Source organism: Platichthys flesus, chromosome 10 (assembly GCF_949316205.1).
Source record: "Platichthys flesus chromosome 10, fPlaFle2.1, whole genome shotgun sequence".
NCBI lineage: Eukaryota > Metazoa > Chordata > Actinopteri > Pleuronectiformes > Pleuronectidae > Platichthys > Platichthys flesus.
Window position 1 is genome coordinate 1,017,229 of NC_084954.1, and position 21,867 is coordinate 1,039,095.

General features: G+C 42.2%; 3 protein-coding genes across 4 annotated transcripts; all 3 read left to right on the forward strand.

Moving 5' to 3' along the window:
* The first annotated feature begins 5,657 nt into the window (after positions 1-5,657).
* Positions 5,658-7,804, forward strand: LOC133962423 (E3 ubiquitin-protein ligase TRIM35-like). Its single transcript, XM_062398028.1, has 2 exons — positions 5,658-5,789; positions 5,877-7,804. Exon 2 carries the CDS (start codon positions 5,894-5,896, stop codon positions 7,274-7,276), a length of 1,383 nt encoding a protein of 460 aa, XP_062254012.1. The 5' UTR covers positions 5,658-5,789; positions 5,877-5,893; the 3' UTR covers positions 7,277-7,804.
* Positions 5,678-12,062, forward strand: LOC133962424 (E3 ubiquitin-protein ligase TRIM35-like). 2 transcript variants are annotated; one of them, XM_062398029.1, is made up of 2 exons: positions 5,678-5,789; positions 10,590-12,062. In XM_062398029.1, exon 2 carries the CDS (start codon positions 10,607-10,609, stop codon positions 11,987-11,989), a length of 1,383 nt encoding a protein of 460 aa, XP_062254013.1. In that variant the 5' UTR covers positions 5,678-5,789; positions 10,590-10,606; the 3' UTR covers positions 11,990-12,062. The 2 variants fall into 2 exon arrangements, with proteins under 2 accessions (XP_062254013.1, XP_062254014.1); XM_062398030.1 differs by lacking the exon at positions 5,678-5,789 and adding an exon at positions 10,344-10,502.
* A 6,167-nt stretch (positions 12,063-18,229) lies between these two features.
* Positions 18,230-19,821, forward strand: LOC133962014 (zinc-binding protein A33-like). The gene is made up of 2 exons (XM_062397445.1): positions 18,230-18,331; positions 18,419-19,821. The coding sequence occupies exon 2, from the start codon at positions 18,436-18,438 to the stop codon at positions 19,819-19,821; it is 1,386 nt and encodes a 461-aa protein (XP_062253429.1). The 5' UTR covers positions 18,230-18,331; positions 18,419-18,435.
* Positions 19,822-21,867: the final 2,046 nt, after the last annotated feature.

A 21,867-nucleotide genomic window follows, 5' to 3' on the forward strand; every position in this document is an offset into this window, starting at 1 on the left:
TTTCAACTCCTCTCTGGAACACACACACACACACAGACACACACACACACACACACACCTGCGTATGCTATTGATTGATCATTGTCTCCGACTGACTCTGGCATCATCACTGCTTTTATTTATTCGGCCGTTCAGCGGCTCTCGGCCTCTCGCCGTCTCCTATCAAATTGTTTTTTAAATGCATTTTGACGACTGATGTGAAAATGTAATCTGGGTAAAACTATAAATCCATATTAATCACACACACACACGCACACACACAGGTTCCTATCATGCTTTGATGAAGTCACACTCCGGATCACTTGCTGCTTTTTGAGTCAAACTGGATGAAAAGCAAAATGACAACGAACCGTTCTTTAACTTTAACTTTAACTTTTTAAATCAAAGCAACAATAAACGTCTCCGTTGAGCGAGTGTCGAGCATCGACCTGATTTATCTTATTGCTCCGTCCTCGTCCAGAAACGTGAGTCACACTTTAGTTCCTTCATCACCATTAACGTTTAACACTCAGCATCCTGCTGCAACAAACACTCATCAGAGCAACAGCGGTGGATTAATCCGCCTCTGAAAATAGACCCGACTGATGCACTCTCCTTCTTGAAGCTCGTTATTTCACTTCTGATCGTTTTGGAACTTGCAAAATGTCTTAATGAGTTTGAGGAACCGAGCGGCTCCGAGCTGAGAGCCACAGACAGAAGTGAAATCACAGACTGTTGTGAAACAGACCACCACATTGTCGGTTTCACAACATTCTAATCTCACAGAAAAGCTCTAAACTCCAGAGAATCTTTCTCTAGATTTTCGAGAAGGCAAACGTCCAAGTGAGAAGCTCCAGACTTTCCTGTCCAGGCCCCTCGTAAAAACTTTCAGATGAACACAAGCTTCACTCTGTTTATAAAAAGCTCTGCAAACAAACAATGAAGTGACTATACAATGAATATTGTAGAAGAGTTTGAGGACGACTCACTAATGATGAGGAATAATAAAAAGGTGTGAAAGCTTCCTCAGAGATCATGTGTCCAGGTCACCACCCCTCCATGGCTTTTTGATTTTGAAGTTTAAATTTCCAACATGAAGGTCTAAAATGTTGTTTCAAAGGAGGTAGATTCTGATGAAATATGGAACCCTGTAAATAACCACACCTGAGCTGGTCTTCACACAGGGTCAGATGTTCAGGTTCAGAGAAATCCCAGAACCTCGGTTTCCGAGCTGTGAACAAAGAGAAGCTCGTGTCTTCTCATCTGTCAGATCTTCGATGGATCGCTCCGACTGTGGAGAACGAGCCCCTGATGACTTCTGTGTATTATATACATCCTCTAATGTAGGATCAGCTCACAAGCAAATCTGTTTTCAATCTACCTTTCCATTTCCTCCCCTGCTCCCCGACTAAAGTACATTATGGAGCCGAAGATGATGAGGGGATGGCTCCGCTCATCAGGAGGAACGTGAAGGACGGATTGCAGCGCGACACAAAGATCATTACGTCGTGGAGAGAAACTTGAAAGCTGCTTCGCTCGCTGCGTGTTCGAACACACACGTCGACTCATTTCCATTCAACACCGACACACATCCCCACCTCCAAGAATTCTAATAACACAAATACTTTTTAAATGGAACTTTCATTCGGTGTTTCAGCGAGCACTGATTGCATCCTGTGGGGGGGGGGGGGGCACATCTGTGAGAGCTGCAGGGTGTTTGCACCTGTATTAAATCTTAATGAAAGTGTCACGTAGAGGAAACATCCGTCACTTCCATCATTTTTACACGTGAACTATTGTCGGAACTATTGTCAGGACACTTTCTAGAGTTTTCAAATATCATCACTTTTATAGATATTTTGAAATCACTGAAATATTCTGAATATTTCAACCGATGCCACCACAACAAAGGGATCAGATGTTTCCAAGGATTCAGATTTAAATTCTCTTTAATCTTCAGATCCTGACCTCCGGTTCTTCACCCGCCATCTTCTCCGTGTTCCGGAGCAAAGAGCTGCGACTCCAGAGCTGCTCGGCTGCTCTGGAGTCGCTCTGTCGAGTCCCACGGAGACGTTTACTCACGAGCTGTTAATTAAAACACACAAAGAATCGCTAGAAGAAACGAGTCTGATGATATCCAGCTTGTCCTTGATGATGTCACAAGGGCAGCCGTTTGCTTGGTTGGTGTCGAGGCCCGCCGCCGCCCCCCCCCGCAGACCCTTCTCTCACAGTGGACAGTGAGAGTTTTGACATTTAAAGCCTTTAACTAATCTGTCCGTGTGCGTTTTGTCCCTTCTCCTCTGACTTGGCAGCGAGCGGGGGGGTAATGTGAGAGCTCTGTCTGTCTGATGTTCGGTAATCACATGTGATCTTTTCAACAGGGAGCCGGCCGTCTCGTTAATTTGACCGTCGGTGCGCGGCTGAACCCCCCCCCCCCCATCCTCTGCCTGTCCCCCAATCAGGCCTCTGCCTGAAGAGTAATTGCGGAGCCACCATGCTTCGATGCGCTCGACCTTTACGACCTTAAAAGACATTTTCATTTTTCGGACCACAAAAAAGAACATATCTTGTTAATTGCAAGAAGGCAAATATTCTCTGTCCCCTGCCCCCCCCTCCCCCTCCTTCCCCCTTATTTGATTTCCCTTTGAAGGCAAAACGCTGAAAAGCATTTCCATTTTCATTCATCAACGCTTATCAGTCATCTGAAGGCCCCTTCAGCCACAATCAACATCACAGCTCCGGCCGAGGGGGACGCCACAATGAGGAACTATCAACAAGCCAAGAAGCAATTTGCTCTAATGTGGAGTTTGTTCTGCTGCAGCTAACTGCTCCTTCTCTAATCCTCTGACAGCTCGACTCGGAGAGACAGAAGGAGGCGTCAGTTCAATACACGACACACAGCACTGATACTGCCTGTGGACCATTGAGCCAGGCACTTTATTAACTGCTCCACCACGCGGCCCAAGTTAAATTATAAACTATGTTAACATGTGCACACAGAGTTTCAATAACAGCAACTTTACACACACTTGTCTACTGTAGCTCGCCCCCTGGTGGCTGGCTGCAGTATAGGTCACAAACCCAACCTCCTCCATGTTAGCAGATGGGACATGGGCCAAACTAAAAAATCAAAGTCCATCCAGAGTCCACAGGCTTGGGTCACGTAGGTCGGGGGTGGTTGTGTTTCCCAGACGTCCCTCTTCACACTTTCCTGCTGTTGTTGAGAGATCCTGAGGCGCCTCTAGGCCTGATGGGAAATGTAGTCCCTCCAGCGCCTTTCTGGGTCTCCACCCTGTTGGACGTCCCACCTTAACTGGGGGTGCCCGTACTGGTGGGACTTCGCAACTCTGGCTCCATCTCCTGATATCGCACAGCTACAGACTCTTGGCGGAGTTCATATCAGGGATATTGTTTCTGAACGGGGGAGGAAGCTGAGATCGTCCATCTTTATTTCGTCTGTGTTGCAGAACCTGAAGTTGCTCTGTGGACAAGTGTGAAGGACTTGGTTTTGATTTGGCGGATGTGGGTCGTCGGTGGAGGTCGAAGAGCTGAGAGTGACACGTGCCCACTGAAGCTGACTGGAGACCAGTCACATTCTGAACACCAGTACGAGTTTCACTGTTCATGACGGGGAGGCTGCTGCTTCACAGGAGCAGCTGCAGCAGGAGCTGGGAGGCAGAGAGAGTCCAGTGAGGTCTGATTCTTCGAATGGTGTGTTGTTGATGAGGCACGAGCAGGATGCACAGACTCCACGTTCAGATGAAGATCACGTGATGAGGCTGAAAGGTCTGGAAAAGCTTTAAAACGGACCTCGACTTGTTTCATCAAACGGTTTCCGAGGTCACGAGCAGCGTTGCAGTTTGTTTCATCACAGCTGCTCCGGAGAGGAAGCTCTTCAACATCCACACGTCAGCCCGGCTGAGAAGAGCTCAACGTTTGAGGAGAAATGGGTTGAACCTTCTGACATGAACCATCATGAACCATCAAGAACAAACATGAACCATCATGAACCATCATGAACCATCATGAACCATCATGAACCATCATCCATAAACGTAGTTTATTTTGTGGCTAAAGCAGAGTTTCTGCATCTCTGTGTCTCTGTGTCTCTGCATCTGAACTGGATGCCTGTTAGTCACCACCAGCCCGATCCCCAGAGGTTGAACCCTCTGAATGACCCCAGGACCTTTTCTCCAGAACCTTTCTAAAGCTCTACACTTCCTGCAGTAAATGATCAGTCTGTTGCTCTCCAGCACTTTGACACTGTGGCTGCAATTAACAGAGCAGCCTGTAGGGGCCACTAGCGGGGCATCGTTTGTACAGTAATCTACTGTATTAATGTTGAGGGCTGATTTCTTAACAAGTCATTTTTGGGCCCAGTGAGAATATTTCCCACCAGCTGCTGTGACGTGTTCGATGTGAGACGAGCTGCAGCAGAGTCCGACCCACTTGTTATCGAGGACATTCTGAGCAATCAGAGACGAACTGATTTGGGGACAGACGCACGAGGACCTTTGCATTCAGGTAAACACTAAATCATGGCCACTCCTCCTCATCGTCCGTCCATCTTCTCCGTGTCATTAGCAGCGTCTTCCTGTTTCACAAACTGACCTCCCTCTGATGAAGGAAACATTGTTTAACGCTCAGTGATAGTAAGTGTGTGTTTATCATCGTGTCCAATCAGCGTCCTCGGCTCTGAGTTGTGTTTCAGTGTTAACTCTGCGCTGCAGGCTGAAGAAACCCGGCTGCAGTGAACCACAGGTCTAATGAAGGAAACAAACACATCTTTGGACCATCAGAAAAAAACATTAAAGGTGTGTTTGTGATGATTGGTCCTCGACACATCGCTGCTGAAATGTTTCAAGATGCAAGTTTTGATTTTGAGTGTGTTTACCCCGACCAGGGATTGAGTCCACAACTTAAATATATAACACCCGTCTGTGAAATGAAGATATCTTTCATCTTTAATAACTACTGACGTGGTCGATTTTGTTAAAGTTAATTATTAAATTATTAATCAAAGTTCCAAATTTGTAGTTAGTACTTTCATGAGACTTCAATAAATTGTCTCTTTTCCTTCCTTTGAAGGCCGGTGCCCGGAGGTAGCTTTAATGTAAACTAGAGTTATTATTTAATATTAATATTAAATATATTTCAGATTTATTGAATGCCCACAGTCATTGAATGCCCACAGTCACACCATATAATGGTGTCACACTTTAGATATAATAATCACAACAAAATGTATAATCATTTGATGATGTCGTACTTTCTACTGCACTCACACACAAAGTAATAAACAAACTTGAACTGATTTAAATTTTATAAAACCCTCTTTTAATTTTCTGAACTTGTTTCCATTTCTTTGAACTTTGCTTCTGTCTCTTTAATGAGACTTCAGCTCTGCAGTTAAGTCACAGACTCCCCCCCCCCTGCACTTCCTTTAATATAAAAATTTCACTTTGACTTTTGCAGAACTACTTCTGAACATTGAACCCTAAGCAGATCACGATCATATTCAAGCAGCTATTTTACAACCAAGTCTCTTGTCTGTGTGAACTTGTTGCTGCCAAATTACTTTTGACCAGTTATCAAATCCAAGGCTTGAGTTACTTTTTACAATCGTGTCCTGACAGAACAGAGAAACCAGGAAGCATCTGTTCCTCCCTGAAGAGACGCAGGCTGAAAACCAGACGATCACATTCACCTTCCAAACCAAACTGAACCAAACCAGACCAGACGTCCTGAGTGAGTCCAGCTACAGGAGAGAAGAGTCAAACTACAACCTGCCGACGCTCCACACACTGACCGTGAGTTTAACAAACACCTCGACTCAGAGGGGAAGTGAACCTCAGTGAAGTTCATGGAGCTGCGACTGACTGACTGTCTGTTTTCAGCTTCACCTGGAGACTCAATGGCTTCCAGATCAGAAAAGGATCTCTGCTGTCCCATCTGCCAAGATGTCTTCAGAGATCCTGTTGTTCTGTCATGTAGCCACAGCTTCTGTAAAGACTGTGTGAAGAGCTGGTGGAAAGACAAAGAAGTAAAAGAGTGTCCACTTTGTAAGAGAAGATCTTCAAAGTCAGAACCACCTTGTAACCTGGTGTTGAAGAACCTGTGTGAGACCTTCTTACAGGAGAGAGATCAGAGCTCTTCACCTGCTCTCTGCAGTCTGCACTCAGAGAAACTCAGACTCTTCTGTCTGGACCATCAGCAGCCAGTGTGTCTCGTCTGCAGAGATTCAGAACAACACACCAACCACAGATTCAGACCCATCGATGAAGCTGCACAACAACACAAGAAGCAGCTTCAGGAAACTCTGGAGCCCTTGAAGAAGAAGTTACAGAGTTTTGAACGTGTTAAAGTAAAGTTTGAACAAACAGCAGAACACATTAAGGTCCAGGCCGGACTCACACAGACGCAGATCAAGGAGCAGTTTAAAAAGCTTCATCAGTTTCTGGAGGAGGAAGAGGAGGCCAGGATGGCTGCACTGAGGGAGGAAGAGAAGCAGAAGAGTCGGATGATGAAGCAGAAGATTGAGTCTCTGAGCAGAGACATAACGTCTCTTTCAGACACAATCAGAACCACAGAGGACGAGCTGAGAGCTGAAGACGTCTCGTTCCTGCTCAACTACATGGCTGCAGTGGAACGAGTCCAGCAGCGCCCCCTGCTGGATGATCCACAGCTGGCCTCAGGAGCTCTGATAGACGAGGCCAAACATCTGGGCAACCTGAGCTTCAACATCTGGAACAAGATGAAGGACGTGGTCTTCTACAGTCCTGTGGTTCTGGACCCAAACTCTGCTAATCCATTCCTCGTCCTGTCTGAAGATCTGACCAGTTTGAGACGAGGAGAGTATCAGAAGCTTCCTGACAATCCAGAGAGGTTTGATCAATACTCCTCAGTCCTGGGATCTGAGGGTTTTAACTCAGGGACTCACAGCTGGGACGTCCTGGTTGGAGACAGTACACGCTGGTCACTGGGTGTGTCAGAAGAGTCTGTCCAGAAGAAGGGAGACAAACAGTCTGGATCATGGAGAATACAGTTCTATGAAGGTAAATACTCAGCAGGGTCACCATCAGGATCATCTGATCTCTCTGTGCAGAAGATCCAGAGGATCAGAGTGAAACTGGACTGGAACAGAGGAAACCTGTCATTCTCTGATCTTGATACTAACAAACACATTCACACGTTCACACACACATTCACTCAGAAGATGTTTCCATACTTTAACACTGGAGATCACTTGAAGCTGTTACCTGTGAAAGTCTCTGTGACTCTGGATCAGAGCCGTTAGAGATAAAGATTTTATTCATCATGTTTATTTCTTCAAGAGAAATCTGCTGAAGTTAAAAGTTAAACTCGTTATTCTAAAGCTTTGTTTATTTCTTCTTTAACTTCTAACTCATTTTTATTCCTCCTTCCTCCTTCGACTTTTCCACGAGTGTAAAAAGATTTGATTATTTTCGGATCTTTATCTTTGGTTTGTTTTTTACTTTCATGGAAAATGTTTTCTATCATTTAGATTTTGTGTGGATCCATGAAATCGAGCAAACTGATGAAGATCCACATAAAAACAGATTTATCAATAACAGCTGATCATTGTTCACATTCAACAAACTTTATTAAAACTCACACATGAGACATGATTCATGTTTAATCACATAAAGTCTGTTCACATATGAAATAATCCAACACATATGAACATTTGTCTGTTTGATGTGATGAAGCCAAAATGATTCTGTCTGTAAAAGTGTTTATTCAACAGCAGCCGAGTGATGTGATTTTAATATTGTGATCAAAATAATAAAAACTATGAAACAGAGTTCTGACCTTTTTAAATTGAAATGTAAACATAACATTATCTGTCATTAAGTTGGATTGAACACTCAGAGAGTTTTAGGTTTTTAAATTGAGTTATGAATACGTTTATTCATGAATTATCCCTGATTTAAATGTTGGGAGCTAATAGTTGTGAACAAAAGTTGGGCCTACATGTGAAGACAAAGCCTGAGACCACAAGTCCAACAAAACAACACAACCCACGTTTTTTTATTTTTCCAATAAATTAAGTTTATTTGTCAACAGTTGGTTTTACATTGTATCCAGCAGGATCCATGCAGTCAAGCTCTTTATGGCCAATACTAATAATAAAGATATTTCACATCACAGACCACAAAACATAAATAAACACAAACACCAAGCATTCCTCCCCCTGCGGGTCACACCGAGGTTTCACACCTTTACATATTTACACAGGTTCAACATCAACCTCGCATTAAACTGTTTGATTCTCATTTTGAATATGTCGTTGCATGTTTTCATCACCGAAGCAGTGGTTTGACTTCACTAAAGAAAAGGTCGAAGTAGTAACAGTAGAGCAAGGTACACAATTATAGTTCAAAGATTTTAAACCCTAGTTTGTCTCACACACACACGGACACTCACACAGACACACACACCCGTCTCAACACCAATCCCAAACCCCAGTGTTAACTGCTCATCATCGTCTCAGGAGAATAAAAAAAGAAATCAACACATATTACAGTTGTGTTGTACGTACAGCATTAACAACAACACACGTCCTCGCCAACAGTCATCACCCCTCAACGCCTACACAACAACACCACACCAGCGTTCGCCAACTTTGGTCGTGTTGCATAGACAAAAATGCCGTTTTGATTTTACATATATTTTGCTTTGGGGGGGGGCTTCACTTCAGTCGAGCTAGCGTAGCGAATATTTCATGTTTATCCAACCCGCTCGACCAATGAGAGCGTTCACTGGGGATCGACCAATCCCTGCCTCTTGAGTAAAGTAGTGGTCACGATCAGGTGGAAGTTGAGGAGAGAGTTTTGCACTTGTAACCTTCAACAAACTTCACTACGACGGCTGCAGCACCCCCTACTGGCAAGGGACTGAAAATGCAAAGCAGAATTCTTTACGAAAAAAATCAATTAAATAAAAGTAAATTTCACAGAGGAGCATAGGGAGCCTCTGATTTCTGATTTGATGATTTTCAGAACATTTTGAGTATATTTCTGTGTATCTGATGCACAAAGTCAAGTTTACACCTTTTATAATTACACAAATACTGTTCTTTTTCTCAGTGTTTCCAGCTCTGACTTCCTGTGATCCTCCGTCAAAATAAAGATCAATCGAGAACCACGACGTCGTCCAATCCTCAACTTGTGTTTCACTCACGATAATACACTTCTATTTTAGCATCTACTGTCAATAATAAGTTATCGGACTCCTCATATCGTGTAAAGTTTTATGTTGAACTCCAACAAAGCTGATTCCACTGATGTGTGTGTGGATCTTTCAACATGTTTTCGTATTAATAGCTTTTATTCACAGGAAATGATCTTCTACGATGTTTTGTTCCGGTCGACAGTGACGATGCTTCTGTTGAATCATTTATATAAAACACGTTAAGTTGACTTGATGCGTCTGGAGAAGCTCCGGTTGGGAGATGAGACGTTATCGTCCGTCCACTGAGTCTCATGACATGTAGCTGTGTAGCTGTCCAGCACATTCACATGAACACTGACGTCAGCTCCAGCTACAGACTGAGAACATGCTACCTGTGCTACAACACTGCACTTTCACCGTGTGTTGATAAGACAACAGGTTGATTCCCACAAACAGTGAGTGAAAGTTAAAGCTCATGCAAAGTGGCTGAAGACGTGTGTGTCCCAGCAGAAGCAGAACTGAGGTAGCTCCAGAAAACAACCAGAAGAACCTGAACCAGACAAACTCCACCTCAATAAGTCAATAAGAAAACACAGAAGGTCTGTGAGAGCGTGAAGCAGCAGCCGACTCACATTCCCCCCCTACTGGACATACTGGGTGATTAAACTGGGGCTGGTGCGCACTCAAGGACAAACTGGACCAATTTAGATTCATCCCCTTCCGACTATCAGGGGACTATCAAAATAATCTTAGTGCTACAGATTGTGTCGGATCTCAAATCGTGAATATCAACCATGTTGGGTCATGATCTCTGATGGAAGACACTTGAGCATGAACCCTTGACAGCCAATGAGAGCAAGCCAAGCGGGAAGGTGACCAACCAGATGTTGTTTACTTTTACAGCAGCGAACAAACACAACAACAACAACAACGTATCCAACTCAGCTTCAGTCTCCCTCCCCTGCACTTTCTGTTAATATATACCTCTAGCAGAGCTACCTCTGAACTTTGAACACCCAGCAGATCACCATCATATTCAAGCTGTTAATTTACAACCAAGTCTCTTGTCTGTGTGAGCTTGTTGCTGCCAAATGACTTTTGACCAGTTATCAAATCAAAGGCTTGAATCACTTTTTACAATCGAGTCCTGACACACCTGAGAAACCAGGAAGCATCTGTTCCTCCCTGAAGAGACGCAGGCTGAAAACCAGACGATCACATTCACCTTCAAAAACAAACTGAACCAAACCAGACCAGACGTCCTGAGTGAGTCCAGCTACAGGAGAGAAGAGTCAAACTACAACCTGCCGACGCTCTACACACTGACCGTGAGTTTAACAAACACCTCGACTCAGAGGGGAAGTGAACCTCAGTGAAGTTCATGGAGCTGCGACTGACTGACTGTCTGTTTTCAGCTTCACCTGGAGACTCAATGGCTTCCAGATCAGAAGAGGATCTCTGCTGTCCCGTCTGCCATGATGTCTTCAGAGATCCTGTCATTCTGTCATGTAGCCACAGCTTCTGTAAAGACTGTGTGAAGAACTGGTGGAAAGACAAAGAAGTAAAAGAGTGTCCACTTTGTAAGAGAAGATCTTCAATGATACAACCACCTTGTAACCTGGTGTTGAAGAAGCTGTGTGAGACCTTCTTACAGAAGAGAGATCAGAGCTCTTCATCTGCTCTCTGCAGTCTGCACTCAAAGAAACTCAGACTCTTCTGTCTGGACCATCAGCAGCCAGTCTGTCTCATCTGCAGAGATTCAGAAAAACACACCAACCACAGATTCAGACCCATCGATGAAGCTGCACAACAACACAAGAAGCAGCTTCAGGGAACTCTGGAGCCCTTGAAGAAGAAGTTACAGAGTTTTGAACGTGTTAAAGTAAAGTTTGAACAAACAGCAGAACACATTAAGGTCCAGGCTGGACTCTCAGAGACGCAGATCAAGGAGCAGTTTAAAAAGTTTCATCGGTTTCTGGAGGAGGAAGAGGAGGCCAGGATGGCTGCACTGAGGGAGGAAGAGGAGCAGAAGAGTCGGATGATGAAGAAGAAGATTGAGTCTCTGAGCAGAGACATGAAGGCTCTTTCAGACACAATCAGAACCACAGAGGAAGAGCTGAGAGCTGAAGACGTCTCGTTCCTGCTCAACTACAAGGCTGCAGTGGAACGAGTCCAGCAGCGCCCCCTGCTGGATGATCAACAGCTGGCCTCAGGAGCTCTGATAGACAAGGCCAAACATCTGGGCAACCTGAGCTTCAACATCTGGAACAAGATGAAGGACATGGTCTCCTACAGTCCTGTGGTTCTGGACCCAAACTCTGCTAATCCATGGGTCGTCCTGTCTGAAGATCTGACCAGTTTGAGACGAGGAGAGTATCAGAAGCTTCCTGACAATCCAGAGAGGTTTGATGAACACATCTCAGTCCTGGGATTTGAGGGTTTTAACTCAGGGACTCACAGCTGGGACGTCCTGGTTGGAGACAGTACAAACTGGTTCCTGGGTGTGTCAACAGAGCCTGTCCAGAGGAAGGGATATAAACAGTCTGGATACTGGAGAATAAGGTTCTATGAAGGTAAATACTCAGCACTGTCACCATCAGCATCATCTTATCTTTCTGTGCAGAAGATCCAGAGGATCAGAGTGAAACTGGACTGGAACAGAGGAGAACTGTCGTTCTCTGATCCTGATACTAACAAACACATTCACACCTTCAAACACACTTTCACTCAGAAGATGTTTCCATACTTTAACACTAGAGATCGCATGAAGCTGTTACCTGTGAAAGTCTCTGTGACTCTGGATCAGAGCCGTTAGAGATAAAGATTTTATACATCATGTTTATTTCTTCAAGAGAAATCTGCTGAATTTAAAAGTTAAACTCGTTATTCTAAAGCCTTGTTGATTTCTCCTTTTCTTTCTCACTCATTTTAATTTCTCCTGTCGACTTTTCCATGTGTGCAAAAGTATTTGATAAGTTTGTTTTTTACTTTCATTGAAAATGTTATCTATCATTTAGATTTTGTGTGGATCCATGAAGTCGAGCAAACTGATGAAGATCCACATAAAAACACATTTATCAATAACAGCTGATCATTGTTCACATTCAACAAACTTTATTAAAACTCACACATGAGACATGATTCATGTTTAATCACATAAAGTCTGTTCACATATGAAATAATCTAACATCTATGAACATTTGTCTGTTTGATGTGATGAAGCCAAAATGATTCTGTCTGTAAAAGTGTTTATTCAACAGCAGCCTAGTGATGTGATTTATATTGTGATCACAATAATAAAATCTATGAAACAGAAACAGAGTTCTGACCTTTTTTAAGTTGAAATGTAAATATAACATTATCTGTCATTAAGTAGGATTTAACACTCAGATAGTTTCAGGTATTTTAAATTGAGTTATAATTACGTTTATTCATGAATTATTACTTATTTAAACGTTGGGAGCTAATAGTTGTGAACAATAGTTGGGCCTACATGTGAAGACAAAGCCTGAGACCACATGTCCTCTATCCACTTGAACGTGTTGAAGTTGGATATTTCACAAACTACAGGACACTTATTGCAGCAGTTTAGTTGTAACAGTCAAAGAATACAAATCTGATGAAATGTAAGATCTGCTTCATAAATACACACAAAGAAGAAAGAAGAAGAAGTTGTATCGATGTTTATGGTGAAAATGTTGAAACACCTGATCAGCAGCTCAGCGTCAAGTCCGTTAAATTTAATCAAGCTGCAACAAATCACACTGAGAGACATCTGTCCTCGAAAGACGTCTGAGTTTTTTTTTTTTTATTTAACATTCTTTTTATTGAACATTTTCAGAAATTATAACAGTCCAGCACAGTACATAAAGAATATATGAAATATGTAGCAAATCAAAAATACATCTACAGCAATGATCTCAAAAGTCCTAATTAGGTCTTACATTTCAGGCAGTTGCAGTCTGAGCTCCCAGGTACCTCACCACTTTATCAAACTTAACTGTAAAAAGGTCATTCTGACCGTTGATACGAAATCTTAGTCTTTCCAGAGAAATATAATCTAACATCAGAGACTTCCATAGATGTATTGAAGGAGGTTCATCTCCTACCCATTTGGTCATAACAGCCTTCCGGCCCAACATAAGCAGAAAATGTACAGTGTTCTTATGTGGTCTTAGTGATTCAGGAATATAACCCAATAAACATAATATTGGATTAGGCTGTATTTTCTGTTTAATTATCTCACCAACCTCATCGCATACAGTTTGCCAAAACCGTTAAATCTTTTCACATTCCCAGAGGCAGTGAAATCTTGTCCCTAAAATAGTTTTACATTTTAGGCAGTTTGGAGAGGCCCCTGCTGTGTATTTACTAAACATATAAGGAAATATATAGACATTTTGTAGTATATTATATTGCATTTCTCTGAATCTGTTACATATGGATATTTTCGATGGTAAAAGTAAGATTTCCTCCCATGTTTCACTGTCTATCATTGCTTTCATCTGGGTCTCCCATAGTTTCCGTAGGGATGATAGTCTGTCTGTTTTCAGATATTGCAATTTGGAGTAAAATTTGGAGACAAAATGACCCTGTTTAAGACAGGAGAGTCTAAGAGAGTCTTTTCTAGTGAGTTAAAGTCACCTGGAAGACTGAGAGTATCCATTTTAGTATACACATAGTGTCTGACCTGGAGGTATTTGTAAAATTCTTTTGTTTGTAATTTATATGTAGTCTGTAATGATTCGAATGTTTTAAATTTTCCCCTATCCCAAAGGTCATAAGTATGGTAAATTCCTGCTTCATACCAGTTCTGAAAGTTAGGTCCAGTGCCTCCCCTGGTTAATTCAGGGTTATCAGTCAGTGTTGTTAAACAACTCAATTTATGTTTAGTCCCGAATAATTTCCGCAAAGAATTCCAAGTACTACATATAAAGTCAGAGATAGCTTTATTTATATCTTTAATGTTGTTTCTCTTCAAAGATATGAAGAGCATAGATAGAGGGTACATAATTTTGGGCAGAATTGTCATCTTAATAAGATTGATTCTGCCAAGCAAGGATATAGGAAGCTTCTTCCAGCTCAGCATCTTGTCTTTAATGTGTTTTACCATGGGGTTAACATTTTTAACATAAAGTTGACAAATTTTTGGTGTTATTTTAACCCCCCAGATATGTGAATCCATCTGGTGCCCAGTGAAAAGGTTTTACAAAGTCAGGTTCATGTTCATATGAAATACCAAGAGGCATGATTTCAGATTTTGTAAAATTAATCTTGTATCCAGAAATTCGACCGAACTCTTTCACACATTTGATTAGCGCGGGTATTGAATTTTGTTGGTCTGTCAATGTCAGGAGGATATCATCCGCGTACAGCAGAATTTTGTACTGCGTTGTACCTATCACCGTTCCTCTGATACTGGAGGTTTGTCGGACAGCAATTGCCAATGGCTCTATAGCTAAAGAAAACAACAGAGGTGATAGTGGTGACCCTTGAGCTGTACCTCTGTTAAGTTGAAACTGGCCAGAAATTAGACCATTTGTTAAAACTGAGGCAGTGGGTATTTTATATAGAAGCCGTACCCATCGAACAAAATCTGATTGAAAGCCAAATTTTTTCAACACCTCAAACACGTATTTTCGTTCTATACGATCAAGTGCTTTTTCTGCAGCCCTCGTTACTATAGCACTTGGAGTTTGATGAAAATTAAGATGGTGAATAATATTAATTAAACGTCTTGTGTTGTTTGATGAAATACGGCCCCTCACAAACCCTGTTTGGTCTGCATTAACTATATCAGTCACCACTCTTTCTAGTCGATTAGCTACTATTTTTGAGAGTATTTTTACATCCACCCCAAGTAGACTAATGGGGCGATAAGAGGCACATAGTTCTGGATCTTTACCTTTTTTGGGGATAACTATAATATGAGCTAAGTACATGGATTTTGGGAGTTCATCCTCTTCAAAAGATTTGTTGAACACACGTTGTAGTAGTTTATTAATTTTGCTTTTCATCTTTTATAAAACTGAACACAAAATCCATCAGCCCCTGGACTTTTATCCGACTGGAGTGAGGACATTGCATTATCAATTTCTGTTATTGTAACAGGTCCTTCTAGCAGCTTAGCTCGTTCATCTGTTAGCTGAGGTATCTGTTAACCATCTAAGAAATTGCTATCGGCAAGTGTATCATTGTCCAGTTCTGTGGTGTATAGTGTTTTATAAAACCTCTGAAAACATTCATTAATCTTTGTATTATTTGTCTGGCGAATTTGATCCTCATCAGATATTGCAGAAATAAAAACTTTTTGGGGAGAGTTTCTTGCAAGACGAGCTAAGAACTTATTTGGCTTATTTCCAAATTCAAACATTCTTTGTCTAGCAAACAAAATATCAGACTCAGCCTTCTTTGTTAGTAGATTAGTCAGCAGTATTCTTGTCTCCTTTAACTCTTTAAGCACCCTATCGGATTTGGATCTATGAAAATCTTCCTCTAATTTTTTGATTTTATTCTCAATTCTTGATTTTCCTGAGTGTGCTCTTTTTTCTTCTTACTAGAGTATGATATAATCATGCCTCTCATATAAGCTTTATAAGCTTCCCACACCAGTCCCGGATCACAGTCATTGCAGTCGTTTACATCTAAATAGAGGTCTGTCTGTGTTTCCAAGAATTTAATAAAATTAATCGTCATGAAACAGTGATGAGTTGATTTTCCAAGAGAAAGATCGCTCTGTGGGCCTAAGAGGTTGCATTTCCAAAGTGACAGAAGCATGGTCTGAAAGGGCAATGGATCCAATGTCAGACTGTTCTACCAAATGGGCCAGGTGTCCAGATATAAATATATAGTCAATTCGCGAAAATGATAAATGAGGTGGAGGATAAAAAGTGCAATTCTTGTTATTAGGATTCATGTATCTCCAACCGTCTAGCAAGTTCAATATCTCAAGAAATGTTTTGTAATTCTCTGCCAGATTTTGACTGATCTTTATGGGGGGGGTCTTTGTCTAAAGAGGGGGAAAGATAACAGTTAAAGTCGCCTCCAATTATCATATTTGTACAGTCCATTTCAACAATTTTACTGAGTAGGAAGGCAAAAAAGTCCTTGTCATAGACATTAGGAGCATAAACAATTCCTAACAGTACTGATTCTCCATATAGTTCTCCTTTTACTAGAACTATCCTTCCATCTGTATCTTTGTAGCTATCTTTAGCTGTAAATGGTAACAATCTGTGAACTAATATAATTGCTACCCTTTTATTTGTAGAATAAGATGTAAAATATACCTGTCCGACCCATTCCCTGAGATATTTTTTGTGCTCCTCCTCATTCAAATGGGTTTCTTGGAGGAATGCAACCTGGACATTTTCCTTTTTAAGATAGTTCAGAACAGCTTTCCTTTTGACAACATTATTTGAGCCCTTAATATTCCAGGTACAAAACTTAATATTCAAAATGATATAATGTTATATCATGCTGCATAGTCTCATTTATATTATAACATAATTTGGATATGCTTCCAATCTGAAATCCTGCCTGGACCATAAACAAAAAACACCTGAACAATCCAAGCAAGAACAAACCAAGGCTTGGGTAATACCTACCTAACATGGCTAAAATGGAGCCTAGAAAACAAAAAACAAAAACCTTGTTGTACTCTAGCTATACTGGTACAGCTGAGGGGGCGAGTGAATCAAAGTGAGAGAGAGATGCATGTCGGGTCTCTCCATCTGGATTATGTCCTAACCATAATGCTAGCATGTCAACGACTATGTAAATAATAGCAATACACATCAACTCAAGTAAACAGATATACTTGTATAAGTGTGCATGTTGACGTCTGAGTTTTACGCCCCCACGCTGGTGGTCGGAGACAATATGCTTTCAGGTCTCATCCTCGTGAACACAATACCTCAAAAACACCTTGAGGGAATTTTCTCACATGTGGTAAAAACGTTCACTTGGACTCGTGGATGAACTGATTCGAATTTGATGGTCAAAGGCCAAAGGTCAAGGTCGCTGTGACCTGACAAATAAGCAGCTTAGAAATACCTGGAGGAAATTTCTTCAGTACAAACTTTCACCTGGACTCAAGGACACAGCAAGAGGTTCAGAGCACGATGAGAAAACACGTCTGTTTCCCTTCGTGCTGATTCAACAAAATGTGATTAACACAACAGCAACAAAACAAAACAACCAACACACACACAGAGAAGCAACAGATCTCTCCCCCCACCTCCCAGTCCGATGCTTCCCGGCCGGGGCTCCACATGCAATACTGCTGTAAATACGTTCACAAGCAGCCATTCCAGAAAATGCTGCAACTTTAAACACAAACTAACAGCAAGCTAGCTCCCTGCTGCTAACCGTAAACAAACACCGACAGGTCCACCAGAAACGAGCTGCTGACATGGAGCCAGCATCCCGACGACATCACCCAGCGAGCCCAAGCTGAGGAGGGGCGTTGGGCTCGTGACCTACCCAGACCGCAGGCTCTGCTTCTCGGCCAGATCTCCGCCTCTCACCCCGCTCACCGGCTGGTTAGCGTCCCCCCTGGGCTAGCCTCCCAGGTAACACCCCTGCTATGGCTCGTAACGTAACCCGGTCTCCTCCTCCACCAGATCTCCGCCTCCAGGGGCGGGGGGCTATGCCATGTAGACCGACTATGACGTCAATTCTGGTCGTATTCTCATTCGACGCACTCTATCATATAGTTTCTTACATAGAGGAACCACAACAAATCGCGGGAGTTGTTTTTTTCCAGAGGTTTTGGGACAGTTGACATGCCAGATACCCACATTAACGTGTAGAAGCATTCCAAAAGTGAATTTTTCATGATATGTCCCCTTTAAAGTGTTAGAGTTCAGTCCATAAGGGAGTGGCAGAGTTTGTACTGGCAGCAGAGCTGCTTGTACATTTGTTTCAGGTTTAACCGGTTTTATCATCTAGCATCTCAAGCTCCACCCTCCCCTGACACACCAGAGAAACCAGGAAGCATCTGTTCCTCCCTGAAGAGACGCAGACTGAACCAAACCAGACGATCACATTCACCTTCCAAACCAAACTGAACCAAACCAGACCAGACTTCCTGAGTGAGTCCAGCTACAGGAGAGAAGAGTCAAACTACAACCTGCCGACGCTCCACACACTGACCGTGAGTTTAACAAACACCTCGACTCAGAGGGGAAGTGAACCTCAGTGAAGTTCATGGAGCTGTGACTGACTGACTGTCTGTTTTCAGCTTCACCTGGAGACTCAATGGCTTCCAGATTAGAAGAGGATCTCTGCTGTCCCCTCTGCAAAGATGTCTACAGAGATCCTGTTCTTCTGTCATGTAGCCACAGCTTCTGTAGAGACTGTTTGAAGAGCTGGTGGAAAGACAAAGAAGTAAAAGAGTGTCCACTTTGTAAGAGAAGATCTTCAAGGTCAGAACCACCTTGTAACCTGGTGTTAAAGAACCTGTGTGAGACCTTCTTACAGGAGAGAGATCAGAGCTCTTCACCTGCTCTCTGCAGTCTGCACTCAGAGAAACTCAGACTCTTCTGTCTGGACCATCAGCAGCCAGTGTGTCTCGTCTGCAGAGATTCAGAGAAACACACCGACCACAGATTCAGACCCATCGATGAAGCTGCTCCACAACACAAGAAGCAGCTTCAGGAAACTCTGGAGCCCTTGAAGGAGAAGTTACAGTGTTTTGAACGTGTTAAAGTCGAGTTTGAACAAACAGCAGAATACATTAAGGTCCAGGCCGGACTCACAGAGACACAGATCAAGGAGCAGTTTAAAAAGCTTCATCGGTTTCTGGAGGAGGAAGAGGAGGCCAGGATGGCTGCACTGAGGGAGGAAGAGGAGCAGAAGAGTCGGATGATGAAGGAGAAGATTGAGTCTCTGAGCAGAGACATAACGTTTCTTTCAGACACAATCAGAACCACAGAGGACGAGCTGAGAGCTGAAGACGTCTCGTTCCTGCTCAACTACAAGGCTGCAGTGGAACGAGTCCAGCAGCGCCCCCTGCTGGATGATCCACAGCTGGCCTCAGGAGCTCTGATAGACAAGGCCAAACATCTGGGCAACCTGAGCTACTACATCTGGAACAAGATGAAGGATGTGGTCTCCTACAGTCCTGTGGTTCTGGACCCAAACTCTGCTCATCCAGAACTCGTCCTGTCTGAAGATCTGACCAGTTTGAGAAAAAGAGGGAGACAGAAGCTTCCTAACAATCCAGAGAGGTTTGATCATTACATCTCAGTCCTGGGATCTGAGGGTTTCAACTCAGGGACTCACAGCTGTGACGTCCTGGTTGGAGACAGTAAACACTGGGCACTGGGTGTAAGAGCAGAGTCTGTCCAGAGGAAGGGAGAGGATCTGTCCGGAACATGGAGAATAGTGTTCTATGAAGGTAAATACTCAGCAGAGTCACCATCAGGATCATCTGTTCTCTCTGTGCAGAAGATCCAGAGGATCAGAGTGAAACTGGACTGGAACAGAGGAGAACTGTCGTTCTCTGATCTTGATACTAACAAACACATTCACACCTTTATACACACTTTCACTCAGAAGATCTCAAACTTTCACCTGGGCTCAAGGACACAGCAAGAGGTTCAGAGCACGATGACAAAACACGACTGTTTCCCTTCGTGCTGATTCAACAAATAGTGATTAACACAACAGCACAAACAAACAACACAACCCACATTTGTTCATTTTTCAAATAAATTAAGTTTATTTGTCAACAGTTGGTTTTACATTGTATTCAGCAGGATCCATGCTATCAAGCTCTTTATGGCCAATACTAATAATAAAGATATTTCACATCACAGACCACAAAACATAAATAAACACAAACACCAATCATTCCTCCCACTGCGCGTCACACCGAGGTTTCACACCTTTACATATTTACACAGGTTCAACATCAACTTCGCATTAAACTGTTTGATTCTCATTTTGAATATGTCGTTGCATGTTTTCATCACCGAAGCAGTGGTTTGACTTCACTAAAGAAAAGGTCGAAGTAGTAACTGTAGAGCAAGGCACACAATTATAGTTTAAAGATTTTAAACCCTAGTTTGTCTCACACACACAAGGACACACACAAAGACACACACACACCCGTCTCAACACCAATCCCAAACCCCAGTGTTAACTGCTAATCATCGTCTCAGGAGAATAAAAAAAGAAATCAACACATGTTACAGTCGTGTTGTACGTACAGCATTAACAACAACACACGTCCTCACCAACAGTCATCACACCTCAACGCCTACACAACAACACCACACCAGTGTTCGCCAACTTTGGTCGTGTTGCATAGACAAAAATGCTGTGTTGATTTTATCTATATATATTTGGGGGGGGAGGCCACTTCGGTCGAGCTAGCGTAGCGAATATTTCAGGTTCATCCAACCCGCTCCTCCAATAAAGCTGATTCCACTGATGTGTGTGTGGATCTTTCTACATAAAACACGTTAAGTTTGACTTAATGCGTCTGGAGAAGCTCCGGCTGTGAGATGAGATGTTATCGTCCGTCCACTGAGTCTCATGACATGTAGCTGTGTAGCTGTCCAGCACATTGACATGAACACTGACGTCAGCTCCAGCTACAGACTGAGAACATGCTACCTGGGCTACAACACTGCACTTTCACCGTGTGTTGATAAGACAACAGGTTGATTCAGACAAACAGTGAGTGAAAGTTAAAGCTCAAATTTTAAACGATCTAAATAAACATATATGCTCTCGTCTAAACTCAAGATCTAATTTTCCAATTATTTGAATTTTATACTATATTGTAAATTTCACTTGTTTTTGAATCCTTTTATCATAATTATTTTAAATTGCCTTGTTTAATATTTCAAACTGTTTTCTTAGTTCAGCAATGTGCAACACTTTGAAATTAAATGTGTTTTAATTCTATTTTTTAATTAATTTATCCTTTATTTATCAAGGAAATAAATACAAGTAAGGGGGAAACAAAAATTAACACAATACATCACAGCACATATTATTAAAAACTACACAAATGGAAATAAACAGGAATCAATGGAAAATAAAACACGGGTTGAAAAGACGTTGTATTAAAAACCTGATTTCTGAAGCAGATTCCTGTGATGTAAAATAAAACACGACATAACCACGCTTTTATTTTCTATTAAAGTTTGTGGAATTAATTTTCTTCTCCTGTGATCCTCTCCTCTTCTGCTCTCTTTTATCAGAAAGACAGTTTCCTCATCTTGTCGTTTTCTGTTCGGCTTTACGATGAAACTTTACACGCACACACACACACTCACACACACACACACACACACACACACACACACACACACACACACACAAACACACACACACACACACACACACACACACACACACTCACACTAAAAAAATGATTCATTGGATGAACGTAATTTTATCCTGCCACCTATATTACATCTATACAAACAAGGTACATCAGACTATCAAGATTGTGTTACGTGAACACTAAATAGATTTGAGGGTGGAATATAATTTGCATATGTTCATTCAACTAATGTGCTTTTAATTGAAACTAAATGTTTGTAGCTACGTTGTCGAGTCTAATTCATTTACTTTAGTGCAACACAATTCAGTCTTGTTGAATGAACTAATGTAGGTTTTGTCTGTTTGACTCATGTCTATCTTGTTGTTTCAATTAATGTTGTTTTCATTGCT